This window comes from Herpailurus yagouaroundi, unplaced genomic scaffold (genome assembly GCF_014898765.1).
Source record: "Herpailurus yagouaroundi ecotype Mexico unplaced genomic scaffold, PumYag 141, whole genome shotgun sequence".
Lineage (NCBI taxonomy): Eukaryota > Metazoa > Chordata > Mammalia > Carnivora > Felidae > Herpailurus > Herpailurus yagouaroundi.
This window is the reverse complement of record NW_024412396.1, coordinates 50007758-50032605: the sequence shown is the minus strand read 5'-3', so window position 1 is coordinate 50032605 and position 24848 is coordinate 50007758. Positions and strand designations below refer to the sequence as shown.

Genomic DNA, 24848 nt, shown 5'->3' with positions numbered 1-24848 from the left:
CTAACAACAGAACCCATTAGTCCTACATTGGTAGAGGCTGATAGTCTGATGGCAAATTTAGACTCATGGCTGTGGATTCTGCTTTGCTTTCTATTTTTTTCTCCTTCAATGCCCAGCAATATTTGAACACTGGTCACACACACTCACAGAAGGTTGGCAGCCCAAGGGTTTTTGTCTTTTTGTTTTTGAAACATATTAATTTATTTTTTCTTAAATGTTTTTTATTTATTTTTGAGAGACATGGCATGCAAGCAGGGAAGGCACGGGACAGTGGGGTGCGGGGGGGGGTGTGGGGACAGAGGATCTGAGTGGGCTCTGCACTGACAACAAAGAGCCCGACGTGGGGCTCGAACTCAGGAACCGTGAGATTGTGACCTGCGCCAAAGTTGGACATTCAACTGACTAAGCTACCCAGCTACCCCCGTGTTAATTTCCTTAATACATGTTCATTACAAAAGGAAAACATTTTAAAAGTCATTTCAAATTCCACTCTCAGAGATTACCTCTGGTAACATTTATACTTTTTTTCTGTGTATATATGAAGTTATTTTACACACACACACACACACACACACACACATACACACACGCACATATTTCTGTGGGCTTGCAAAAATAGGATTATATGATACCTGATGTTCTGGAGACCTTTTTTTTCATTCAAATATCTAACTTGAGCATATCTTCATATCTATGAGGGTAGATTCCAATCACTGTTTTAAATGGCTGCATATTTTCTATGATAGTTCATCATAATTACTTAACCACCCAACAGTAGAATACTATAAACTGACACAGCGTAATACAAACCTATATTTGTGTTCATAAGAGATATCTAAGTGGGGGGAAAAGTAGGCCCCCCAAAATGTTACACTTCTATTTTGAAACTACACACACACATACACATACGCAGGTTGTCACCAGTCTGTTCTGCTATTTAAGAACAGTGCTCTGACAAACATCATGTTATTTATATCTTTTTGCATGTGCTGGATCATTTCCTTAAAATAATTTCCTTGAAGTAGAATAGCTAGCTCAGAAGGCTGCTGTTTCTGCTTTAAATCTTTTTTATGTATATTTTCAAACTACCCCCTGGTAAGACTGTGCCAATTACATTTCCATCAGTCTGTTTGAGAGGATGATAATTTCCTTATCTTTCCTTGATTACTGGGAAGAAACAGCATGTGTTCCATGAAAAGGTGGCTCATAATTTGATGCTAATGCTGTTCTTTTTCTTTCTTTTTAGAAGATATTTATGCCTTCAGACAAATATGCTAAAAATCTACACAGATATCATTCTGTTTTAAAAATTACAAAAAAGTTTTTAATGTTTATTTATTTTTGAGAGATAGAAAGAGAAAGAGTGTGAGTGGGGAAGGGGCAGAGACAGGGAGAGACAGAATCTGAAGCAGCCTCCAGGCTCTGAGCTGTCAGCACAGAGCCTGATGCGGGGCTCGAACCCATGAGCCATGAGATCATGACCTGAGCTGAAGTCAGATACTCAGCCGGCCGAGCCATCCAAGCGCCCCTCATTCTTTTAAAAAAAATTTTAAAAACATTTATTTATTTTTGAGAGACAGAGCACAAACTGGGGAGGCACCGAGAGAGAGGGAGACACAGAATTCAAAGCAGGCTCCAACCTACAACCCATGAGATCATGGCCTAAACTGAAGTCAGATGCTCAATGGACTGAGCCACCGAGGCACCCCCCCTCCCCCCCGTATCATTCTTTTTATCATCTTATCATGGTATTAATCATCCTTTCTGTATTCTTCTCACATCTCTCTCTAGCAATTGTGAACAATTCATATGCATTTATTTTCAATTGTCCAAATAAATAAATTTAAGTTAAAAAAAATCATGTAGCCAATTAATATTTTCTGAGCCTTGAACTTCTAAAACAACTTAAGATCATTTTAACCAATTCTGCTTCCAGCATGGGGGCAGGAGGTAACTAAAGCCCCCAGGTTGAAATTATAAGGCTATGTATATTTAAGGTTAAAAGTAATACATAATAGAAGAGATATCTGCACACCTATGCTCACTGAGGCATTATTCACAACAGTTAAGATGTGGAAGCATTCTAAATGCCCCTCAATAGATGAATGGATAAAGATAATGTATATACATATCGCAGAATGTCATTCAGTCTTCAAAAAAGAAAGAAATCCTATAATATACTACAACATGGATGAACCTTCAGAACATTCTGCTAAGTGAAATAAGCTAGTCACGAAAAAGAGGAGTACTATATGATCCCACTTATATGAGGTATCTAAGTAATAACACTCATAGAAACACAAAGTAGAATAGTGGTTGCCAGGAGTCAGGGGGAGGGGAACACAGGGAGTTGTTCAATGAATACAGAGTTTCAATCACCCAAGATGAAAAAGTGTTATTGATCTGTTATATACAACAATGTTCATACAGCGTCAACAATACTGTAGTATACACTTAAAATTGTTAAGAGGGTAAATTTGTGCTATGTGTTTTTACCATAATGAAAAACAAGTTATGGATTTTTACTGAGCTTTTACCATGGGTCAACATCGTCCTAAACACTTTACATGCAATTATCGCATTTAATCCTCCCAAACCATTGAGGCGGCTCCCATCGTCATCTCCATATACAGAGGAAGAAACCAAGGCACAAAAGGTTCCATAATTTGTCCATGATGGCACAGCTACTAAGTAGTCAGCTGGGGGTCCATGCCCATGGAAGAGGATGATTTCAGAGCTCATTATACAACGCTGCCTTCCTTATTTATGCTATGCTGACTCCCCTTTAAAGCAAATCCGCTGAAATCATATTTCCCTTCCAGAGCAAATCTAAAGCAAACTTAGCAATGTGTCCAATTTTCATCAGATGCATTTGAAAGACCCAGATTTCACTAGCTTTACTCTAAGAAAGAAAGCTTGAAAAAAAAAATGCCTACAAGCAAATTTTTCTTACTTATTTTAAGAGTTAACATAAGTTTGTATATATGTATGTATGTATGTATGTATGTATGTATATAAGTAAAGATAATCTCAAATGATCAGCAATGACCCCAGATCAAGAGTTCAATTGGTTACAAAAGGATAATTCATAGCATCATTTTCAATTGTCCCTTATCTTTTATTGGCTAGCAATTTTAGGGAATTCTTCTATATCAGGGCTCTTGTTCTCCTGATAATATGTCTGTGTCTGACACCTGATGAGTGAAATGAAATAATCAGACAAGGCAATCTCTAAGTTCCCTTACAACTTTAAATTCAGAATTCATAAATATCTAATTTGTCTCTGCCTTCCAACGTACGGTTTGTTTTATTTGGCTCAGAATCTCACATGGTTGACCTACTGTGCATCTTGCCCAGGACTTGCTGTCATCCACGCTTCTTCCTGCGGTGGCATCCTTTTCAGATGGGTGGGGTTCCGTATCTTTAGGAATGAGGTTTTTCATCAGCTCACACAGTTACTGCTGTGAGTCCCTCATATGCCCACAGACAAACACAAACAAAGCATAGGTGACAGAGTAAGGGCGGGGAATGAAACTGGTCACCGGGCAACTGGAGTAAAAACACATTTAAGGTCATACAACAAACAAGGCCGATTCCAAGCAGCTGGTAGGTGCACAGTTGCCTTTTAACATTCTCACAACCAAGCACAGTTCTGTACTTCGATTCGTTATGTTGATCCTTTCTTTCAGATTGCGTGTGTTTGGGTCTATAGTAGCAGCAACAACAATAAATTTGGAATGTCTTATCTGACTCATGATACATGTGTAAAACAGGAAGAAAACGAAGGGTCACTTCTCTCAAGAGGGAGAGAAGTAGAGTGGAAAAGAGCTTTGGAAGTCTTCTGACCTGGTTTGAATATTATCTCTGCAATTAGCTAGCTATGCAACCTTGTCTAACATGCTTAAACTCTTTGAATTCCCTCCTCAGTAGGATAGAGATAATGCTACATTGAGCACACAGGAGGCACTCACTCTGCGTCCACTTCCCTGCCCCTCACCTCCCTCCCTCCAAGATCGCAGAGGGATACTACTCTAGCAACAGCTTAGAAAACTACCCGGTGGGAATCAGGGGACTTCTATTACCAGTAGTGATGAATCAGCTTAATGAACTGATGTCTATATTATAATAACGCACTAAGAAGCAGATTTATATGGAGTTGAAAAAGGAAGCGTAATATTAATCATGCAAAAGTATCATCTATGGTAGTCACATTTGTAGACACCTGTCATGTGTCCCAGCAGTCTTCTCAAAAACACCAGCATAGAAATAAAATTAAAATACTATGACCAGCGACAATAACAGGGTGGAAAGGACAAAGTGATAACTGGAGAGGTAATTCCCATGTTATTAATAACAGCCCACACAAGTGCTCCATATCTTCAAACTTCTAGAACATATTTCAGGATACTGCACAACTCAGTAGTCCCTAACCCTATTACTGACTAATAAAAACACAAAGAAGGTAAATTATGGGCATTTCCAAGAGTTTTCCGCCCAGGAACACCTTCTTAAGACATTTAAGAATCTGAGATAACTGAGATAATGTCTAGACCCGAGTTTAAATATGTTTACAAAGCAGACCTTCCTCTCTTATGACAGTGTATGTGAACAGTAGCAGACTAGTTCCAATAGCTGAAGATAACTTTTCAAGCACGGTTTTATAGGTGCCAATAAGTACACTTGTTCTAAGTACACTGCTACTTACAGTTCATGTAATAATACACATAGATCAATATATACAAAATATATGAATGCTTTAATATATTGTGAGGGTGGTGCCATATAGCATGTCGGTCCAGAGGCTGGATGCTACACCTGCCTGCATACCTGGGTTAAAGCCCAGTCCTTCCATTTATTATTTACGTGACCCTGAGAAAGTCACATAAGTGATGCTCTGTTTTGTCTGTTAAAATAGGACTAATAAGAGGGCAACTGTGAGGATTCAATGCAATAATACAAATATAACTCCTGGTTCAGTGCTTGGCACATGATAACATCCTGAGAAATACAATCCTCATGATAACCCACGTCTATATATTATCATCTCCATATTAGAGATAAACAAACCGAGGTCCAAAGAAGTTTGAATAACCTGTCCCAGTCATAGGCTAGACAGAACCAAGATTATGTTTAAGTTATTTATTTTGAGAGACAGAGAAAGAGAAAGCGAGTACAGGGGAGGGGCAGAGGGAGAGAGAGGGAGAGAGAGAATCCCAAGCTGGCTCCACGCTGTCAGCACTGAGCCTGGTGTAGGGCTCAATCCCATGAGCTGTGAGATCATGACCTGAGCTGAAATCAAGACTCGGAAGCTTGACTGACTTGTCTGAGCCACCCAGACACCCCAAAGGACAGACAAAGATTTAAACTGAAGATTATCTGACTCTAAAGTCCGTTCAGAGGATCTATTTCCAAAACAGTTAAATGTAGTTTTACATGTATCATTTCACATATTTTCAACGTATTTTTATTAGGCAAGAAGAAAAGAGTTTGGCTTGGCAAAATCTACTAAATCAAAGGGTTCTAGGAAAACCAATCAATCAATCATCATCATCATCATCTACATCATCATCATCATCTAGAAACTAAGTGTTGTATGAGTTCCTGATAAAAGTCAGAAGGATAAACAAAATGGAACCAAAACCCCCCAAAAAACAAAACAGTAGATTATGCCATACAGGCCAACATGCTCCAGAAACCTAAGCACACGTGCACACATTCTTCCCCCTAAATACCCCTAGTCCACCCCTCCTCCTGGATACTGTTAGAAGGACGTGGAAAGACTCCCCCTGCACAGTCAGCCTGTTTGCCTGCTCTCTTCGTGCCATGCTGAGGAGCGAGGGTGTTATTGCTGGCTTCCTGGAAAAGCCCGGGTGCCTGCTGGATTTCTCTTTCTTTCCCCTCCCCCACAAAACAAACACACACCAGCTGAAGGTAATGGAGAAACACTATTCATTCCTGTAGGGGAGAGCAGAATTTTTCTAGACACATGCCATGGACTTTTAGGAGCAGTGTAACAAGACTTGGCTGGGCTTCTATGGGAATCCTTTCCACACCTGTGAGGTGATGCATGCACACAAATACCGTCAGCAAAGGGCTCATGACACAACGGCACCCAAGGTGTTACTAGCATACTGAAAGACCCCTCGGTATGCCCCCAGAGCTGCCCACCCCTTCCCCCCACAACTTGTTACAGGAACAGTAGCTTCCGCCGGCCCCTACTGCATCTAGGTGAGTCTGGCAAGACGGAGTCTGGTGGAAAGGGGAAGTCAAGGACAGATGGAGGGGAAGGAATTCAGGACGCACCATTTTCTCGTACCTTGAGTCACCTCACTATGTGCAAAATCAAGTCTACTAAAAATGGAAGGGCTTTGGGACAAGACCGGAACCAGCGAAAAATCCAGATGTATTTAAAATCCCCCTTTCATCCCTGTCGCTCAAAGAAGTTTCAGCAGTTCTGCCTTGGCCATCAAAATGTCCTTAAGTTTTCTGCTTTTTGGGCTTTTTTCAGTCTGGATGAGGCAGAGAAGAGAGTGGGAGGGAAGGAGAAGGGGGCTGGGAGCAGAAGTTTAACAAAGGATCACTTTAACAGAAACTACTGAGTAATCGCTCTGTCCTGGGCCAAGAATAACATCAGCTCAATGTCGGCAATTAGAATCAGGCCAGTTGGGCCTCACAGCCGGTGCGGCCCTCCTCACAGCCCCCAGCACCGAGGGCTACTCGTGCTGATGTCACCAGCAGTCGCTGCTGCCCCAGAAAGTCCCCCGACTCAGCTGAAAGAAAAGTTTTTTATCCTTCTTCAGAGGCAGGAAGCCAGAATGGGGAGGAGGTGGGAAGCAACAAGAGCGGACTAGAGAGAAGACACAGTGGGGCCCAGATCAGCACGTAACAGACTCATGTGGCCATCCTGAGACTCCCAGGATTCCGTCACTTCTCCAACCACCCTGAAGTGCACGTTAAATGAATCAATATACGTAAAGCACCTGGAATAGCGCTTGGGCCGCAGGAAGTGCTGACTGAGTACTGGCTATTATGAGGAAAAACAAAGAGGGAGGAATCTGTCCCATTACTTATCTCTCGTCCCCCATAAAATGTGAACCCTGGGAGCAGAGACTGCTGAGCAGAATGTACCCTGATAAGAAAAATGCGCAAGAAGGCTTTCAAGTTTGGAAAACGTATTTATGAGGAGACTGGCAGATGGAGCGAAAAAGATGGAAACAAAGTTCCTATAAAACAATAATTGCCTGAAATTTTATAAGGGCAACACCAAGTCTTAACATATTCCATCTCCCTGCCAAAGGACAGAAAACAAATAACTGGGAAGGAGACATTTCCCATCTCTTTCCCTGTAGCTCAATGGCTCTCAATGCGTGGTCCCCCCAGGCATCACCAGGGGGACCTGTTAGAAATGGACATAACTGAGCCCCATTTCCAGATTTACTGACTCAGAAATGGGGTGGGGTTAGCGATCAGTGTTCTAAAAACAGGCCCTCCCGGTGGTCCCACTGCTCAAAACTGGGGGTCTACAAACTACGGCTTATAAGACAAATCCTGCCTGCCCCTCGTTTTTATAAACAAAGTTTCACTGGAAAACAGCCACACTCATTCACTTAAATGTTGTCTATGGCTGTTTTCATTCTACCCTGGCAAAGTCGAGGAGTGGCCATGCAGATGCTGGCCTACAGAGCCTGAAGTATTTACTATCTGGCCATTTACAGAAAAAGTTTGCTGACCCCTGCTCCGACTTAGAACGGTTTCTTTTTTCTGTTTAAATTTTCATTTGTCTTAACTTTTTTCTTTATTATTTTTGACAAAGGCAGAGAAAGTGTGAGCAGGGGAGGGGAAGAGAGAGAGGGAGGATCTCAAGCAGGTTCCGTGCTGTCAGTGCAGAGCCCGATATGGGGCTCAAACTCACAAAACCATGAGATCATGACCTGAGCTGAAATCAAGAATCAGACGCTTAACCGCCTGAGCCACCCGGGCGCCCCAGAATGGTTTCTTTTTTACAACTGCTGGTTTTACTCATCAGTGTGTAAAAGTGCATGTTTTCCATTGTGTCTTACTTTGTTTATCACGGTCTCTATCAAATGGACCGGATCACACCTACTTCCTTGCACCTCAGTCCCTGGAAACCCTGCCAGTGGCTCCAGGTGACTTCCTCTTCCACGTCCAGGTTACAGGACCAGGTTTTTGTTGAGGTGGATTCAGTGCATGACAATTTCTCAGTTCATGAGTGCGGTGATAGACAGAGATGAAGATCAAAGCTTACTCGGCATGAATGTTAGAGATGTCATTTCCAAACATACCCTGAATCAGAGTTTGCCTTCTTGAAATCAATACCTTCAATAAGCTGGCCACCTAAGTGCAGAAGAGGATGGAGAACTTCCTCTGCATGTAATGCAATAAAGGTTGCATGATCTTAACCAAAATGCTTTTAGGGAATCACTATGAAAGGCACAGACCACGCACATAATCAATGCAATTCAGTACGACAGAGTGCAATACAACGTAAAGCCTCCTTAAACGGCCTGTTCCATAGACAGGTATCTTTTGTGAATGTGCTAAGCAAATTAGATTTCAATTCTACCCACTACTCTCAAATAGGCAATTAATCAAATTGTTAGTTATGTCAGTGGCTACGTACACTTTAGAAAAATGAATTCAAAGCATAAGGAGTTCGTCAAAGAAACCATCTAATAGGTTAACCCAAGGTTAGAAACACAGCACATACTGAGAATGCAAACCACGTTTCCATCAACAATGTGGTGATAATTGTAATGGTCAAGTCTCACACAGCCATAAGCTGGACTACAAGAGGCTTAAAATCTAGAAGGGCTTTGCTTCTTCTGTGGAGTGTTCTTCATGTCCTCTGAAATGACGTACTCTAAATTACTAAATATCCTTCATGTGAGAACATTTAATATCTTATTTGCTATCTTCTTAGTTATAAACTCTTTAAGCTAAGAACTTAGTTTCTTGAGATCTCCCCACAGTCCCAGAACTTCATCCTGACTCATTTTTCCCTAAATCAACTATGGATTAGAAGAACAGGGGGAAGAAATAAATGATATTATAAACATATATAAAATTATGATGAATGATTTTCTGTTCCCTCTCCAGGAGACACAAGATAACTCCCTTCTTGGGAGTTCTGACTCCTCCCTAAGACAGATATTCTGACAGATTCTAAAAAACATGTTTTTCCATATACTTCATAGTTCAGTGAAACTAAACCAGTGTAATCCTCACTGGAAAAAAAAATCCACACAAAAATAGCAGTACTCTGAATTTTCAAAGGAATGTGAGTTGTTGGAAGCTAATCAAAAGAATGAGAAGGGCTATTAAATGAAGCAGTTTCTAAAAGTGAAAATCAGTAAAAACTGTCTCTCATCCCTTCAAACTTCAATGCCCTACAATCCCCCCCTCCTTTCCCTTTTTAAACATTATCACCATGTCAAGGCATGGAAGCATCAAAAGGGACCAAGTGTCTATATTTGTTAGCTCATTGATTATACTCCCATAAGAGAAATGAAGCTATTTTCGATGCCTCCCCTCTCCAGCATCTGATTAAGCTGGCATTCTCAAGTATCTGAATGATGGGGAGTTCAGATGTTTAAGAGTTTTAAGAAATGTACATAGATTTAAAAAAAAAATCTAAGATACACATTTCTATCTACAGTTGTGAAAATGCAAACTGTCTATCCCAAAGACTTTCTAAAGGAGGGAATTTCTACATGACGGAGGGCAACACGGTGATCAAAATGAGATGCTACATTCCAGGCTTTCCAGGTAAGAAGGCTGGGTTTTCCTCTAGAAAAACAGACCTACAGAACTACTTCCCAAGTGCTTAGAGTTACAATTTCTCAATTACATTGAGTTAATATAATAGAGTACACGGGCATAGAAAAAGATGAGCAAGTGATGAATGAAATCAAAATAATAAAATGTCTGGACCTGGATGATAGTTAAAAAGATTAAGATAGCTCACAACGCTAGGAAACTTGAAATCAACCACAAGAAAAAAATTGGAAAGGTAACAAATACTTGGAGACTGAAGAACATCCTACGGAAGAATGAATGGGCTTGGGAATGCAAACTGGTGTGGCCACTATGGAAAACGGTATGGAAGTCCCTCAAAAAATTCAACGTAGAAATACCATATGATCCAATAATTCAAAGAAAACTAAACACTAATTCGAAAAGATATATGTATCCTTATATTTATTGCAGCATTATTTACAACAATAATGATATGGAAGCAACCTAAAAGTGTCCATCAATAGATGAATGGATAAGGAAGCTGTGGTACACACACATGTACATATATACAGTGGCATATTATGCAGCCATAAAAAAGGATGAGATCATGCCATTTGTGACAACATTGATGGACCTGGAAGATATTATGCTAAGTGAAATAAGTCATAGAAAGAGAAATAGCATATGACTTCATTCATATGTGGAATCTAAGAAAAACAAATGAATAAACAGAAAGCAGAATCAGACCTATAAACATGGAACAAACTGATGATCGCCAGAGAGAAGGAGGATGGGGCGTCAGGGCAAAATAGGTGAAGGGGTGTGAGAGATACAGGCTTCCGGTTATGGAATGAGTAAGTCACAGGAATAAAAGGTACAGTTAAGGAATACAGTGAATGAAATCATGATGCATTATACAGTGATAGATGGTAGATTCATTTGTGATCAGCACAGCATAATGTAGAAACTTACTGAATCACTATGTTGTACATCTGAAACTAACATAATATTGAGTGTCCTCTATACTCATTTAATAAAGTTTAAACTCCAGGAAAAAAAAAAAAAAAGAATGAATGGGCTAACCACGCAGTTAATGAGGAAATTAAAAAGTATATGGAAGTCAATGAAAATGATAACACCACTACCCAAAACCTCTGGGACGCAGCAAAGGCGGTCATAAGAGGAAAGTATATAGCAATCCAGGCCTTCCTAAAGAAGGAAGAAAGATCTCAGAAACACTCCCTAACCTTACACCTTAAGAAGATAGAAGAAGAACAGCAAAAACCCCAAACCAGCAGAAGACAGGAAATAATAAAGATTAGAGCAGAAATTAATCCTATCAAAACCAAAAAAACAGTAGAACAGATCAATGAAACCAGAAGCTGGTTCTTTGAAAGAATTAACAAAATTGATAAATCATTAGCCAGTTTGATCAAGAAGAAAAAAGAAAGGACCCAAATAAATAAAATCAAGGATGAAACAGGAGAGATCACAACCAACACAATAGAAATCAACACAATAAGAGAATATTATGAGCAATTATATGCCAATAAAATGGGCAATCTGGAAGAAATGGACAAATTCCTAGAAACATATACACTACCAAAACTGAAATAGGAAGAAATAGAAAATTTGAACAGACCCATAACCAGTAAGGAAATCAAATTAGTAATCAAAAATCTGCCAAAAAACGAGTCCAGGGCCAGATGGCTTTCCAGGGGAATTCTACCAAACATTTAAGGAAGAGTTAACACCTATTCTCTTGAAACTGTTCCAAAAAATAGAAATGGAAGGAAAACTTCCAAACTGTTTCTACGAAGCCAGTATTACCCAATTCCAAAACCAGACAGAGACCCCACTAAAAAGGAGAACTAGAGACCAATTTCCCTGATGAACATGGATGCAAAAATTCTCAACAAGATATTAGCCAACCAGATCCAACAATACATTAAAAAAATTATCACCACGACCAAGTGGGATTTATACCTGGGATGCAGGGCTGATTCAATATCTGCAAAACAATTAACGTGATTCATCACATCAATAAAAGAAAGGACAAGAACCATGTGATCCTCTCAACAGATGCAGAGAAAGCATTTGACAAAATATAGCATCCTTTCTTGATAAAAACCTTCAGGAAAGTAGGGATAGAAGGAGCGTACCTCGAGATCATAAAAGCCATATATGAATGACCCAACGCTAATATCATCCTCAATGGGGAAAAACTAAGAGCTTTCCCCCTAAAGTCAGGAACAAGACAGGGATGTCCACTCTCGCCACTGCTATTCAACATAGTATTGGAAGTCTTAGCCTCTGCAATCAGACAACACAAAGAAATAAAAGGCATCCAAATCGGCCAGGAGGAGGTCAAATTTTCACTCTTTGCAGATGACATGATACTCTATATGGAAAAGCCAAAAGATTCCACCAAAAAACTGCCAGAATTGATTTATGAATTCAGCAAAATTGCAGGATATAAAATCAACACACAGAAATCGGTTGCATTCCTATACGCTAACAATGAAGCGACAGAAAGAGAAATCAAGGAATCGATCCCATTTACAGTTGCACAAAAAAACCATAAAATACCTAGGAATAAATCTAACCAAAGAGGTGAAAAATCTATACATGAAAACTATAGAAAGCTTATGAAAGAAATTGAAGAAGACACAAAAAAATGGAAAAAGATTCCATGATCCTGGATAGGAAGAACAAATATTGTCAAAATGTTGATACTACCCAAAGCAATCTACATATTCAATGCCATCCCTATCAAAGTAACACCAGCATTCCTCACAGAGCTAGAAAAAATAATCCTAAAATTTGTATGGAACCAGAAAAGACCCCAAATGGCCAAAACAATCTGAAAAAGAAAACCAAAGCAGGAGGCATCACAATCCCAGACTTCAAGCTATACTACAAATCTGTCATCATCAAGACAGTATGGTACTGGCACAAGAACAGACACTCAGATCAATGAAACAGAATAGAGAACCCAGAAATGGACTCACAAACGTATGGCCAACTAATCTTTGACAAAGCAGGAAAGAACATCCAATAGAATAAACACAGTCTCTTCAGCAAGTGGTGCTGGGAAAACTGGACAGCAACATGCAGAAGAATGAATCTGGACCACTTTCTGACACCATACACAAAAATAAACTCAAAACGGATGAAAGACCAAAATGTAAGACAGGAAGCCATCGAAATCCTCAAGGAGAAAGCAGGCAAAAACCTCTTTGATCTTGGCCACAGAAACTTCTTACTCAACACATCTCCAGAGACAAGGGAAACAAAAGCAAAAATGAACTACTGGGACCTCATCAAAATAAAAAGCTTCTGCATAGCGAAGGAAACAATCAGCAAAACTAAAAGGCAACCGATGGAATGGGAGAAGGTATTTGCAAATGACAGATAAGATAAAGGGTTAGTATCCAAAATCTATAAAGAACTTATCAAACTCAACACCCAAAAACCAAATAATCCAGTGAAGAAACGGGCAAAAGACATGAATAGACACTTCTCCAAAGAAGACATCCAGATGGCCACCCGACACATGAAAAAAACGCTCCACGTCACTCATCATCAGGGAAATGCAAATCAAAACCACAATGAGATACCACATCACACCTGTCAGAATGGCTAAGATTAACAACTCAGGCAACAACAGATGTTGGCGAGGATGCGGAGAAAGAGGATCTCTTTTGCATTGTTGGTGGGAATGCAAGCTGGTGCAGCCACTCTGGAAAACAGTATGGAGGTTCCTCAAAAAACTAAAAATAGAACTACCCTACGACCCAGCAATGGCACTAGTAGGCATTTATCCAATGGATACAGGTGTGCTGTTTCGAAGGGACACATGCACCCCCATGTTTATAGCAGCACTATCAACAATGGCCAAAGTATGGAAAGAGCCCAAATGTCCATCGATGGACGAATGGATAAAGACAAATGTAGTATACATATATATAATGGAGTACTACTCGGCAACCAAAAAGAATGAAATCTTGCCATTTGCTACTACATGGATGGAACTGGAGGGTATTACGCTAAGTGAAATTAGTCAGTCAAAGAAAGACAAAAATCATATGGCTTCACTCATATGAGGACTTTAAGAGACAAAACAGATGAGCATAAGGGAAGGGAAACAAAAATAAGATAAAAACAGGGAGGGGGACAAAACAGAAGAGACTCATAAATATGGAGAACAAACTGAGGGTTACGGGAGGGGTTGTGGGAGGAGGAATGGGCTAAATGGGGAAGGGGCACTAAGGAATCTATTCCTGAAATCTTTGTTGCACTACATGCTAACTAATTTGGATGTAAATTTTAAAAACTAAAAAACAAAATTAAAAAAAAGATTAAGATAGAGAGCATCATGATGATTGTTTTATTTAGAGGGGGGGAAAGACTTTGGGAAATGGTGCTTTTGTCTTTAAGTGAATATTAATTTTGCACAAACTAACGCACACTATGTACAACATTTTTATAAGAGCAAATAACAAGAGATCAAACCGATATATTTCTTCACATAGCCAAATAAAAGAGAAGCTCATGGAATCAGTGCTGAGATAGCCCAACACAACATGTAGAACACAGTAACGGATTCTAAAGATGGCCCTGAAATGATCAAGAGAAACTTAATTCCAGATGGTCTTTCCCTGTAATTTGGGCCATACTGACACACCAGCACAATTCACTTACAATTCACTTACACAGCTCCCTCACACATATACTCAGGAGTGTCTGTCATTCTATGGATAGAAGGAAAATGGTATTTCACTAGAACACAAGGGCCAAGACAGCGAGGATTTTTGTGTATACCGTTGCATTTTTTGCGGGTACGTTGTTTTGTGTACCGTCGAGCCAGAAGACCAACAGCTTAACTTATGACCACTTCCTGTGAAAAGAACTGGAAATATTATTTACACCTTGAAAATCTTGGTAAGTTATGAAGGATTAATGTGTGCTTATGTATACCAAGGGTGTACCAAAGAAATAGTACATTTAGGAAAAAAGTTGCTTCAAATGCTACCTTTTAGGTATGTGGAAATTAGACCCGCTGGGAGCTTACTGAACGACCATCAGGCAACAGAAAGGGGCAATGCTACAACAGAGATTTTTGTAGAGAAATATTCAAGTGGAAGAAAATGGTCACACCTGGTTCAGTGTCACCTCCTGCCAGAGCCAACATCAAGGCTTCAGCACGTTTCTTCCCTCAGAGTAGGTTCTCCAAGAGCCATGCGAGCCATACTGGTGTAGGTAAACTTTTGGGAAACTATCCCTACCTTTTCCATTGACCTTCTTCCACCCCCGTAGAAGAAAGATACTGGCATATGGAAAAGCCTTATCTGAATTACCTGATGCCGGGCTCGACTCTGGTCCAGAAGCTGCCGGGACTGAAGTTTTTGTTGTTCAAGTTGCTGCAGGGCAAAATGGAGTTGGTAACTGCCCGCTGTGGGGTGATACTTGTGCTGAGGGACAACCCCCGTAGCCTTGCTATATGCGTTGTTCTCTACCTCTCCCTCCCAGGCAAAGCCACCTGTTTGAAGGCTCCTGAAGAGAAAAGAAAGCAGAGCTCTTAGAGTGGTTGTGTGAACAGCCTAAAGGAAAAGAGAGAAATATCACAGGTATTTTTCCTTTACAGAGCTAACATAGCTTGGAATTTACAAATCTGTTTGTGTGAGAAATCATCTGACTCGCCCACTAAACCACAGCTCCATGAAGACAAAGACAGGGCCCGCTCTGTTCTCCACTCTCTTTGTAGCACTTATCCTGAGGCCGGGGCACATGGTCTGTCTACAGTATCTGTTGAAGGTTAAGTAATTAAAATAGTCATTTCAGTCCCCTGTGACGGCCACAAGGTCTTCCAAAAAGGAGCCCAGGAAGCTTCAAATTCAGGACGGCTGGTTGAATCTAAGGTAGGAACAGAGGCACAATCATCTTCTAAAACATCAACTTTAAAAGAACAGGGGTTAATTATACAGAAGTCATGGTTTTTCTTAACCACCTATTAGTGAGCTTACGTGTGCATCATGAGATAACTGGTCTGAGAAGACAGGTTTTTCCTTATTCTAAATTTACCTCAGTAGGGGCCCCAGCCAAGCAGATGTTTGGCCTGTCAGACACATGAGGAAGGAGAAGGGCTGGTGGCCTTTGGAACTGTTCAGTACCCGTGCTATGCTGTCTGTTAAGAACTCTGACCTTCTTCCTTGCCCAGATCCCCACATTTTAGATTCTGGTGACCACGTCTGTATATATCCCAGTTGAAGTCTTCATAACTACAGGCCTCCGCTTGCCCTCTCGGTCTGTTTCTTTCCAGGTAGAAAAGTCCCCATTTATACCATTTCATGCTAATTAGGATGGTGATTATTAAAAATGAAACCAAATACATGGAAAAAAACCAAGCGCTGGCCAGCATGAGGAAACACTGGAACTCTCGTGCATTGCTGGTGGGAATGTGAAATGTTGTAGCTCCTGTGGAAAACATTCTTGCAGTTCCTCAAAAAGCCAAACACAGAATTACCATGTGATTCAGTGATTCCACCCCTAGGCATAACACCCCCCCCCCAATTGAAAACAGGGCCTACTTGTACATCGAAGTTCCCAGCAGCATTATTTCCAGTAGCCAAACGGTGAAAACATCAACAGATGAACGGATAAACAAATGTGGTCTATACCTCCAATGAAATATTAGTCAGCCTTAAAAAGTAAGGAGATTCTGACACAAGAGACAACATGGATGAACCCTGGGGATGTTATGCTAAGTGAAATAAGTCTGTCACAAAAGGACCAATATTGCAGGATTTCACTTATACGAGGTCCCTAGAAGAGTCAAATTCATAGAGACAAAGTAGAACAGTGGTTGCTGGGGCTGGGGAGATGGGAGAATCGGGAGTTACTGTTTAATGGGTACTGAGTTACAGCTTGGGATGATGAGAAAGTTCTGGAGACAGATGGTGGTGATGGTTGCACAAATTGTGAATGTACGAGATGCCACTGAATCGTAGCACAGAAATGGTACATTTTAGGATATATATATTGCCCCACATTTTTAAAAAAGGTCCCCTTTAAAAAGGTTTTTAGAACAGTCTTTTATCTGGCAGCCCTTTTCACTCACTTCTGGTTCTTCTCTGGACCTTCTTTAATTACCCTGTGTTTTTTTTTGTTTGTTTGTTTTTTCCTTTTTGAAGTATAGTGACCAGAAAATTGCACACAGAAGAAACATGAAGAATCTCATTGTGAACAACCTTACCCCAAACCTGATTAACGGGGCTTTAGGAAAGGAAACTGTGCCTAACTGAAGAGAAATATTCATAGTGACTTAAATCATCACGCTGTTTATTTCCTCTGCAAATTTCCTTTGGCATTAATGGTCATTTTGATGGCAGAGTCACAGCAACACTGGGGTAAGGTTATGCCGACCTTCCTGAGGCCTGACCTGTGGGCCACCTAGTTATTTATAACCTGATTCCTAATGACCCCAACGGAACCCTGGGGGAGAGGACAGAGTGGAATGTCTGCTGAATCCAGAAGCCCAGGCTCCTCTCTTGTCTGTGTTCTCCCTCACAGCTTCATCATTTCAGGGGGCTGCTTTGGAGTCTCTGCCTCTCTCAAAGAGGTTTCCAAATACCTAGTTAAGGGAAAGTCTGCATAATGTATCCCGAAGCCCATGGATGAAAGGTTTTCTACTCACATAATCTCACCTCTGATATGTCACATCCCTTGCTCATCTCCTCCCACAGTTTGGCTCCCACAGTTCAGTTGCACAATTACACGCTTTTGGCTAATCTTCTTGGAGAAAAGTACCCAAATGCTCAGGGCTTATTTATGAATTTTTCCAAGTATGACATCTGATCTTCAGTGACCCCTCGGTGTGTGTGCTACTCTACATAGTTCAAACGACGCAGTCTTTCCCAAGGGGCTTCCAGAGGTATGGAGAAGTGTGGCGGCCAAGGACTGACGAGAAAGGAGTCGTACCTAAATACGCAGATAGAATGTTCACATTGTTCACAAAGTGAAATGCTGAATGGGAGTCAAACAGGAGTTAAGGGGTGAGGAAAGGAGGGGCCAGAGGCACGTGTCATCTCCTTTCTCATTAGTGAGGGGAGAGGAAAGCTTAGTGAAGAAAACATGTGGGGAGGTGCACGGGCTCTGAGTGGAAGGAGTGGTGGGTGGAGAAAGGCCTCCAGGTAGAAAGGAAGAGAAGGGTGGGGGCAAGGGTGGGTTGATCCAGTGAACAAAGGAACACGGGAAGATACAGATGAAACAGCAGGAACTGCCTGACTGGATTAACCTTCAGATTTCTGTATCAATTAGGGCAGATATTCAAATTTAGAAGGAAACTACTGTTTATGGTAACTGCACCAAAAGTCAAAAAATACACCAACTGTGATTCTCCTTCCACCCTGGCTTGCTGGTTCTAGAAGTTTCTGGCCACGAGCAGCAATCTAGACTCGGGAATTAGGTATTAAAGGATTTTTGTAACTACGTTATAACTATTAAGCCAGAAATCATCTCACTGGCAGGCTAGGTTGGTTTTATTTTCTGAAAGCTTCTTTAACAACAAATATTCCTAGGAGGCATTTACTTTAACGCCTGCTTGTTGTGCATCAGAAATCAGAGTCTGTAACAGGGCCCTCTTCCATGGAGACCACCAAGGACTGTGAGTGTTAGGGGTAGGACAGCAGGCAAGAGGAGATCACGTAAGAGTAAGACTGAGGATGAGAGGAGGTTTGCTCATCCAACTGCAAACTGTGAACAGACTGCAACGTCATAAACTTTCACAGCAGAAGCTGCTTTTAATCTCCTCAGTACCATAAATCCACTCTCCAAATCACAAAAGAAACTTTCTCAAGCAAGGAGAAACTTTTAGCTAAGAGGCAGGAATTTTTACAGTGCACCACTGGGTAGGGACCGGAGCGCTGAGCCGTGGAGGGCGACGTGGTGATGCCGGGTGAAGCTCGCTTGCTTGGAGCGCCAGTGGGTGGTACTCAGGCTGCTGTGTCTTCCAACTAAAGCACAAGTGTGTGGGGTTTGTAGGACGCAGGTTGTACAATGGCTGGCTCGGAGGAGGCCAGGCGCACTCTCTTCTGGGCCTTCCCTGAGATTCCGTTACCTGCATATTCCTTCATGTGGCATCTAATAGTTTCTGTTTCCATCCAAAATTCCATCCCATTTTCCTGAACCTCAATTCATTGTAGTCTACTAGTAATACATTTTCTACTCCCATCAAAATTTTGAGATTCATTTGTTCTCTCTAGTTTTTATATTATTCTTTGCTCAATACTAAAATATAATAGTGCAAAGAGTCCCTGAAAATAACTTCTAAGAGTTTCATGTTATCTGTACAGCCAAGAAAGTTAGCTGTGGAAAAGCTCAGAATGTCGAACATTGGACTCAAATTCAAAGATTCAGAGTCAACTATGCTGTATTTCCCTTTACTACATATGTAGCGAATAGGCAACAATATGGCAAATTTTTCTCAACATCACCCTCTCTTATTAGCCAATTTACTTAGAACTTCATCTCACTTTCTATGTTGCACTGTGGCATATCAGGGCTAAATGTTTCCCCATAACTGTCCTCCTGCAGAACGCCCCCCCCCCCCAACCTCCAGCCAATATACATTGAAGGGCTGGACTTTCCCCTTTGCTTTAATAGCTGTTCCAAAGAATGGATGTTGGTTCTAAGGAACTTGGAGGTGATCTATCAAACGCACTGGTTTTTAGCAAAGCAGATCTCCTCACCAGGCAATTACACTCTCCATGAAGATAGGCTTTCAGCGTCAAGATTTTCTGAGAATCATGTGATGTCACAAGACTGTAGGGGAAGAATGGGGCACAGAAATGTGACAGTCATACAGAGAGTGTGACCCCCACAGCCCACTTCCCCGGGCTCCTTCACCCAATTGCAGCAAAACTTGAGCTACCATGTACAGGCAAGGATGCCCCTGTCCTTCTTGAGGGTTGGGAAGTGTGTGGGTGTGCTTTCAAAGGCCATAATAATGGGGGTGGGGGATTGCTGACATTCAATAGGTGGGGGGGGGGGGGGCAGTGTCAAGGGTGCTAAACGTCTAAAAACGCAGGGAAGAGTCGTGTACTAGGAAGAATATGTCTGCTCAGAATGCCACCAATGCTTCTAATGAGAAACACTGTAGAGCCATGAAGGAAGTGCTTTCTGGGGAGAATCTTACTGTTTCTTCACAAGAAAGAATATCCATCTACTTCCATGGCACTTTATAGAATGTGTAGATGTTAAAGACAGCAGAGGTTACATTCTCTTTGTAAATTCTCAGTCCCAAACAAAGGAGTCATAGCACACAGTACGTGTGTGGTAAATGCTGAAGATCCTACAGGAAAGGGTGGGGCTCCCACCACGAGCAGTACAAAGCAGTGCTGGCCGGAATATGAAGCGACTACCTTGGACTGTGACTCAGTCACACAAGCGCCCTTCCTTGAGACGACTATCACACAGGGCCCTGGAGAACTTTACGTGTGCATCCTATTTCATCAGGCAGAACATTAAAAAGATATGTAATCCAGAGCTGAGATTTAATAATTATTACTGCTTAACAAGGATTTTCTTAAGTAGCACTGGCATTACTCTTGTAACTACAAATACTTTGGTGGTAAAGATTACAATGGTCGCTACTATACTTTGGTGCCACAGCCTTAATTTCTGCTAAGGCATGAAGAGTTTTACAAAAACACCACTGTTTTTGCAACATGTGTAAATGTCAACGTGGTGAAAAAGGCAAAAAAATGTCTTGGCATTACTGTGAAAAACCTTTTGATCCTACTGGCTTCCTCAAAGGGTCTTGAGGATCCCCCCCTGGACCCCCAGATCCATGAACTGCACTTGGTGAACCACAGACCTGTTGCAATACAGCCTGGGGACAGGTGAGAAGAGAGCACGACCGGAAAAGGACTCTTCAGTTACCCAAAAAGCTGACATACAGGATGAAAAGCAGACACCTCTCACAGTTCAGAAAGCTGGCCACATGACTGTAAAGCATAAAAGGATCTCTAGAATCTTAACTGGTGCTCCCATCCGGCTCTCCAAACATCTGAAGCCAGAGATGAACTGGAATCTAACAAAGGCTGTGACAAAGTCCAGACCCAGCGTAATTATCAATTAGATTGGCTCACCCCCTTCGCCTCCCACCCCTCTCCCACACACTAGCAACTGGAGAAAAGGATAAGCGTGTCTTTTTGGGAGAGGGGGGAGGGTAAATAACATTTACTTAAGACTCTGGTTTTACAGAAAATGCCTAGCATACAACTAATACTTGTAAAAGACACGCAGAAGCAAGAAAATGTGACCCAGGAGAGAAAACAGTCAATAGAAGGGCACTGACAAGACGGCACAGATGTTGGACTTACCAGAGGTGGACTTCAAAATAACCATGAGAAACATGTATGAGGGTCAAGTATAAAAGGTGGGCAACATGTATGAACAAATGGGGGAATTTCAATAGAGAGATGAAGTTTACTTAAAAAAAAAAAAACCATACAAGAATTCTAGAAGTGAAAAAATACACAATCTGAAAGGAAGAATTCATTCCAAATGCTTAACAACAGACTGAATGCAATAGAGGAGAGTATGTAACATATATAAAATTGGAATCCCAGAAGGCAGAGGAGAGAGAATGAGGCAGAAGAAATCTATAAAGGGATAAAGGCTGAGAATTTCCAATGCTGATGGAAGACATTAACCTACAGACCTAAGTAGCTCAGCAAATCCTAAGCAGGGTTAAGTACAAAATCTACACCCAGGCACATGATAGTCCAATTGCTGAAAACTAAAAATAAGGAACAAAAACTTCAAAGCAGCCAGGGTGGTGGGGTGCTGGTTGGTGCTGGTAGAAATATTACCCACAAGCGAACAACAATGCTAATGGTTAGCTGACTTATCATTAGAAAACAAAGGCCCGAAAACAATGAACAGGTATTTTAAAGTGCTGGGAAAAAAACCAAAACCAAACAAAAACGCTGCCAGTATAGACTTAAACATTTAAACAACACTCTCCACCCACTCAGTCAATTTGACAATTATGTGAAACTATATCCAGTAACTTCAGAATACACATTCTTTTCAAGTGAACACGGAACATTCATGAAGATAGTCCAAATGCTGGGCCATAAAATAAGTCTCAATAAAAATCAAAGGAACCTCAAAAAATAAATGGTAATTACCTTTAAAAAAAAATCAAAGGACTAAAATCCAGAATGTACGCTGATTAGAATATTAAATTATAAATCAGTAATAAGATATCTAGAAAATTCCAAAATATTTGGAAATTTAACAACACACTTCTACATAATCTATGAGTCAAGGAAGAAATCACAGGAAAAATTTAAAAATGTATTCAACTGAGTGGCAATGAAAACACAACTGAACAAAACCTAAAAGAGTACTTAATTAGAAACTTATAATATTTAATGTCTTTATTAGAAAAGAAATGAGTAAAAATTAACAACCTAAGCTTTCACCTTAAGAAGCTAGAAAAATAAGAGCAAGGTAAACACACAGTAAGTAGAATAAAAAATAGAATAATAAAAGCAGAAGTCAACAAGGAGGCCATTAGACTGAGGTGGCTCTAATGCCTTGGCAGCCTTTATAAGCAAACCAAAACTTAAGCCAGCATCAGTGCACTCAAGTCTGAGAAAATGAAATTAAGAACAACCAATCACAAACAGCCCAGTAGGCTTTCCCAAATAAGGCAACTGCTTCAGCTATAGTCAATCAAGTAATCAAATAATTTCCTTGCTTTATTTAGGAGTCTGCTCTATTAAAAAAAAGAAAAAAAGGGCGGGGGGGGGGCGGTGCGTGACTGGGTGGCTCAGTCAGGTAAGTGTCCAACTTCAGCTCAGGTCATGATCCCATGGTTCGTGGGTTCAAGCCCCACATCGGGCTCTGTGCTGACAGCTCAGAGCCTGAAGCCTGCTTCGGATTCTGTCTCCCCCTCTCTCTCTCTCTCTGCCCCTATCCTGCTCACTCTGTGTCTCTTTCTGTCTCTCAGAAATAAATAAACATTAAAAAAAAAAAGAAAGCCTTTCCCTTAGTTCCCCCTGATAGATTGCCCCTAACCATTTTCAGTTTGTCACTGCCCAGTTAAAAATCAATGTTTGCTCCAATGAGCTCTTCAAAATTTTAATACACTTCAGTTTATCTTTTAGCACAGTGAAATAGAAAATAGGCAAACAGAGCATATCAACAAAATCAAAGGTGGCTATTTGGAAGATTTTAAAAGTTGATGAATTCCAAGCAAGCTGATCTTAAAGAATAAAAGGACATAAAAAATTAATGAAGAAGATCATAGAGTCTATAGACAACAAAGACAGAAAGTAATATTATGAACAACTCTATGCCAAAAATTCAGTGAATAAATCCTTGGAAATACAACTTATTAAAAGTGACACAATGAGAGAAAGTCTAAATTGCTCTCTTTACATAAATAGGTATATAAACAAATTTAACTTATAATCAAAAACCTTCTTACAAAGAAAACTTTAAGCTCAGATGGTTTTAGTGAAGTCTATCAAACATTTAAAGAAATAATTCCAATCTTTCACAAAATCTTTCAGAACAAAAGAGAGAAGGGAAAGTTTCCCAACTCATTTTATGATGTTAACATATCTCTGACACAAAAAACATGACAAAGACGTTACAAGAAAATTACAGGCCAATATGCCTCAAGAATATACACAAAAAGACTCTGATCAAATATTAGCAAATAAAATCCATCCACCTATATCTATCTCCTTTATAAAAAAAAACTACCCCTGGGGCACCTGGGTAGCTCAGTCGGTTGACTGACCAAATCTTGATTTCAGCTCAGGTCATAATCCAAGGGTCGTGGGATCTAGCTCTGTGTGGAGCCTGCTTGAGATTCTCTCTCTCTCTCCTTCTGGCCCTCTCCCCTACTCATGCTCTCTAAATTAAAAGAAAAAAAAATATCTCCTATAAAAAATAAGATCGCATCATGACCAAGTGATATTTACCATGGGAATGGTTTAAGATGTAAAAATCAATCATGTATTCACTGCATTAAAAGAATAAAGAAGAAAAATCATATTAGGATATTATTAGATGAAATACCGCATTGGACAAAATGCAACACCCATTCATGACAGAAACTCTCAGTAAACTAGGAACAAAAGAAAGTTCCTAACCTAATAAAGTATCTCTATAAAAAAATCTATGGTTAACATCATACTTATTGGTGAAACACTGAACTCTTTTCCTTTAAGAACAGGAATAAAGGAAGGATGTTTTTTCTCACTACTTCAATTAAAAATTAGTAATGGAAGGGGTGCGTGGGTTACTCAGTCGGTTAAGTGTCCAACTTCAGCTCAGGTCATGATCTCACAGTTCGTGAGTTTGAGCCCCATATCAGGCTCTGTACTAACAGCTCAGAGCCTGGAGTCTGTTTCGGATTCTGTGTCTCCCTCTCTCTATCCCTCCCCTACTTGGCGTGCGCTCTCTCTCTCTCTCTCTCTCTCAAAAATAAACATTAAAAAAAAACTTTTATAAAAAAATTAGTAATGGAAGACATAGCCAATGTCATAAGGAAAAAAAAAAACTGCCAGTATTCACAGATGTGATTGTTTACACAGAAAACCTTATGAATTTTATAAAAATATTGGTAGCACAGGAATCAAGGTCCATAAACAAAATGCAATTATATTTTTAACAATTCTCTTTTTTTTTTTAAGTTTATATATTTATTTTGAAATAGAGAGCAAGCAGGGGAGGGGCAGAGAGAGAGAAGAGAGAGAATCCCAAGCAGGCTCTGTGCTGTCAGTGCAGAGTCTGATATGGGGCTTGATCTCACAAACTGTGAGATCATGACATGAGCCAAAATCAAGAGTCAGATAGTTAACTTCTATTGGAAGACTCAATATTGTTAAGATGTTTATTCTACATTTCAAATGTTGCTTTCTTAGTTCCACAGTTTCTATCTGGAAATCTGGCTTGAGATTTCCTATCTTTGATTCATTGAAGCATATTTTCCTATACATCTTGGTTCATAGTTATAATAGCCACTTTAAAATCCTTGCATATTAATTCCATCATCTGAGCCTTCT

The 24848-nt window shown here is 40.4% G+C and overlaps 1 protein-coding gene across 18 annotated transcripts in view; it reads right to left on the bottom strand.

The window, feature by feature from the left end:
- The window catches only part of TTLL5 (tubulin tyrosine ligase like 5), a 284194-nt gene that overhangs the window by 75485 nt on the left and 183861 nt on the right, over nt 1–24848 (bottom strand). For 15 of the 18 annotated variants that reach the window (XM_040477756.1, XM_040477758.1, XM_040477763.1 and 12 more), the window contains one exon: nt 15117–15312. The exons of 1 other annotated variant lie outside the window; for it this stretch is intronic. In XM_040477756.1, the coding sequence (XP_040333690.1) occupies nt 15117–15312 (196 nt within the window). Of the gene's footprint in view, nt 1–15116; nt 15313–18537; nt 18771–19505; nt 19579–24848 lie in introns of those variants that run through there. 2 more of the 18 variants (XM_040477766.1, XM_040477767.1) reach the window with 2 other exon arrangements.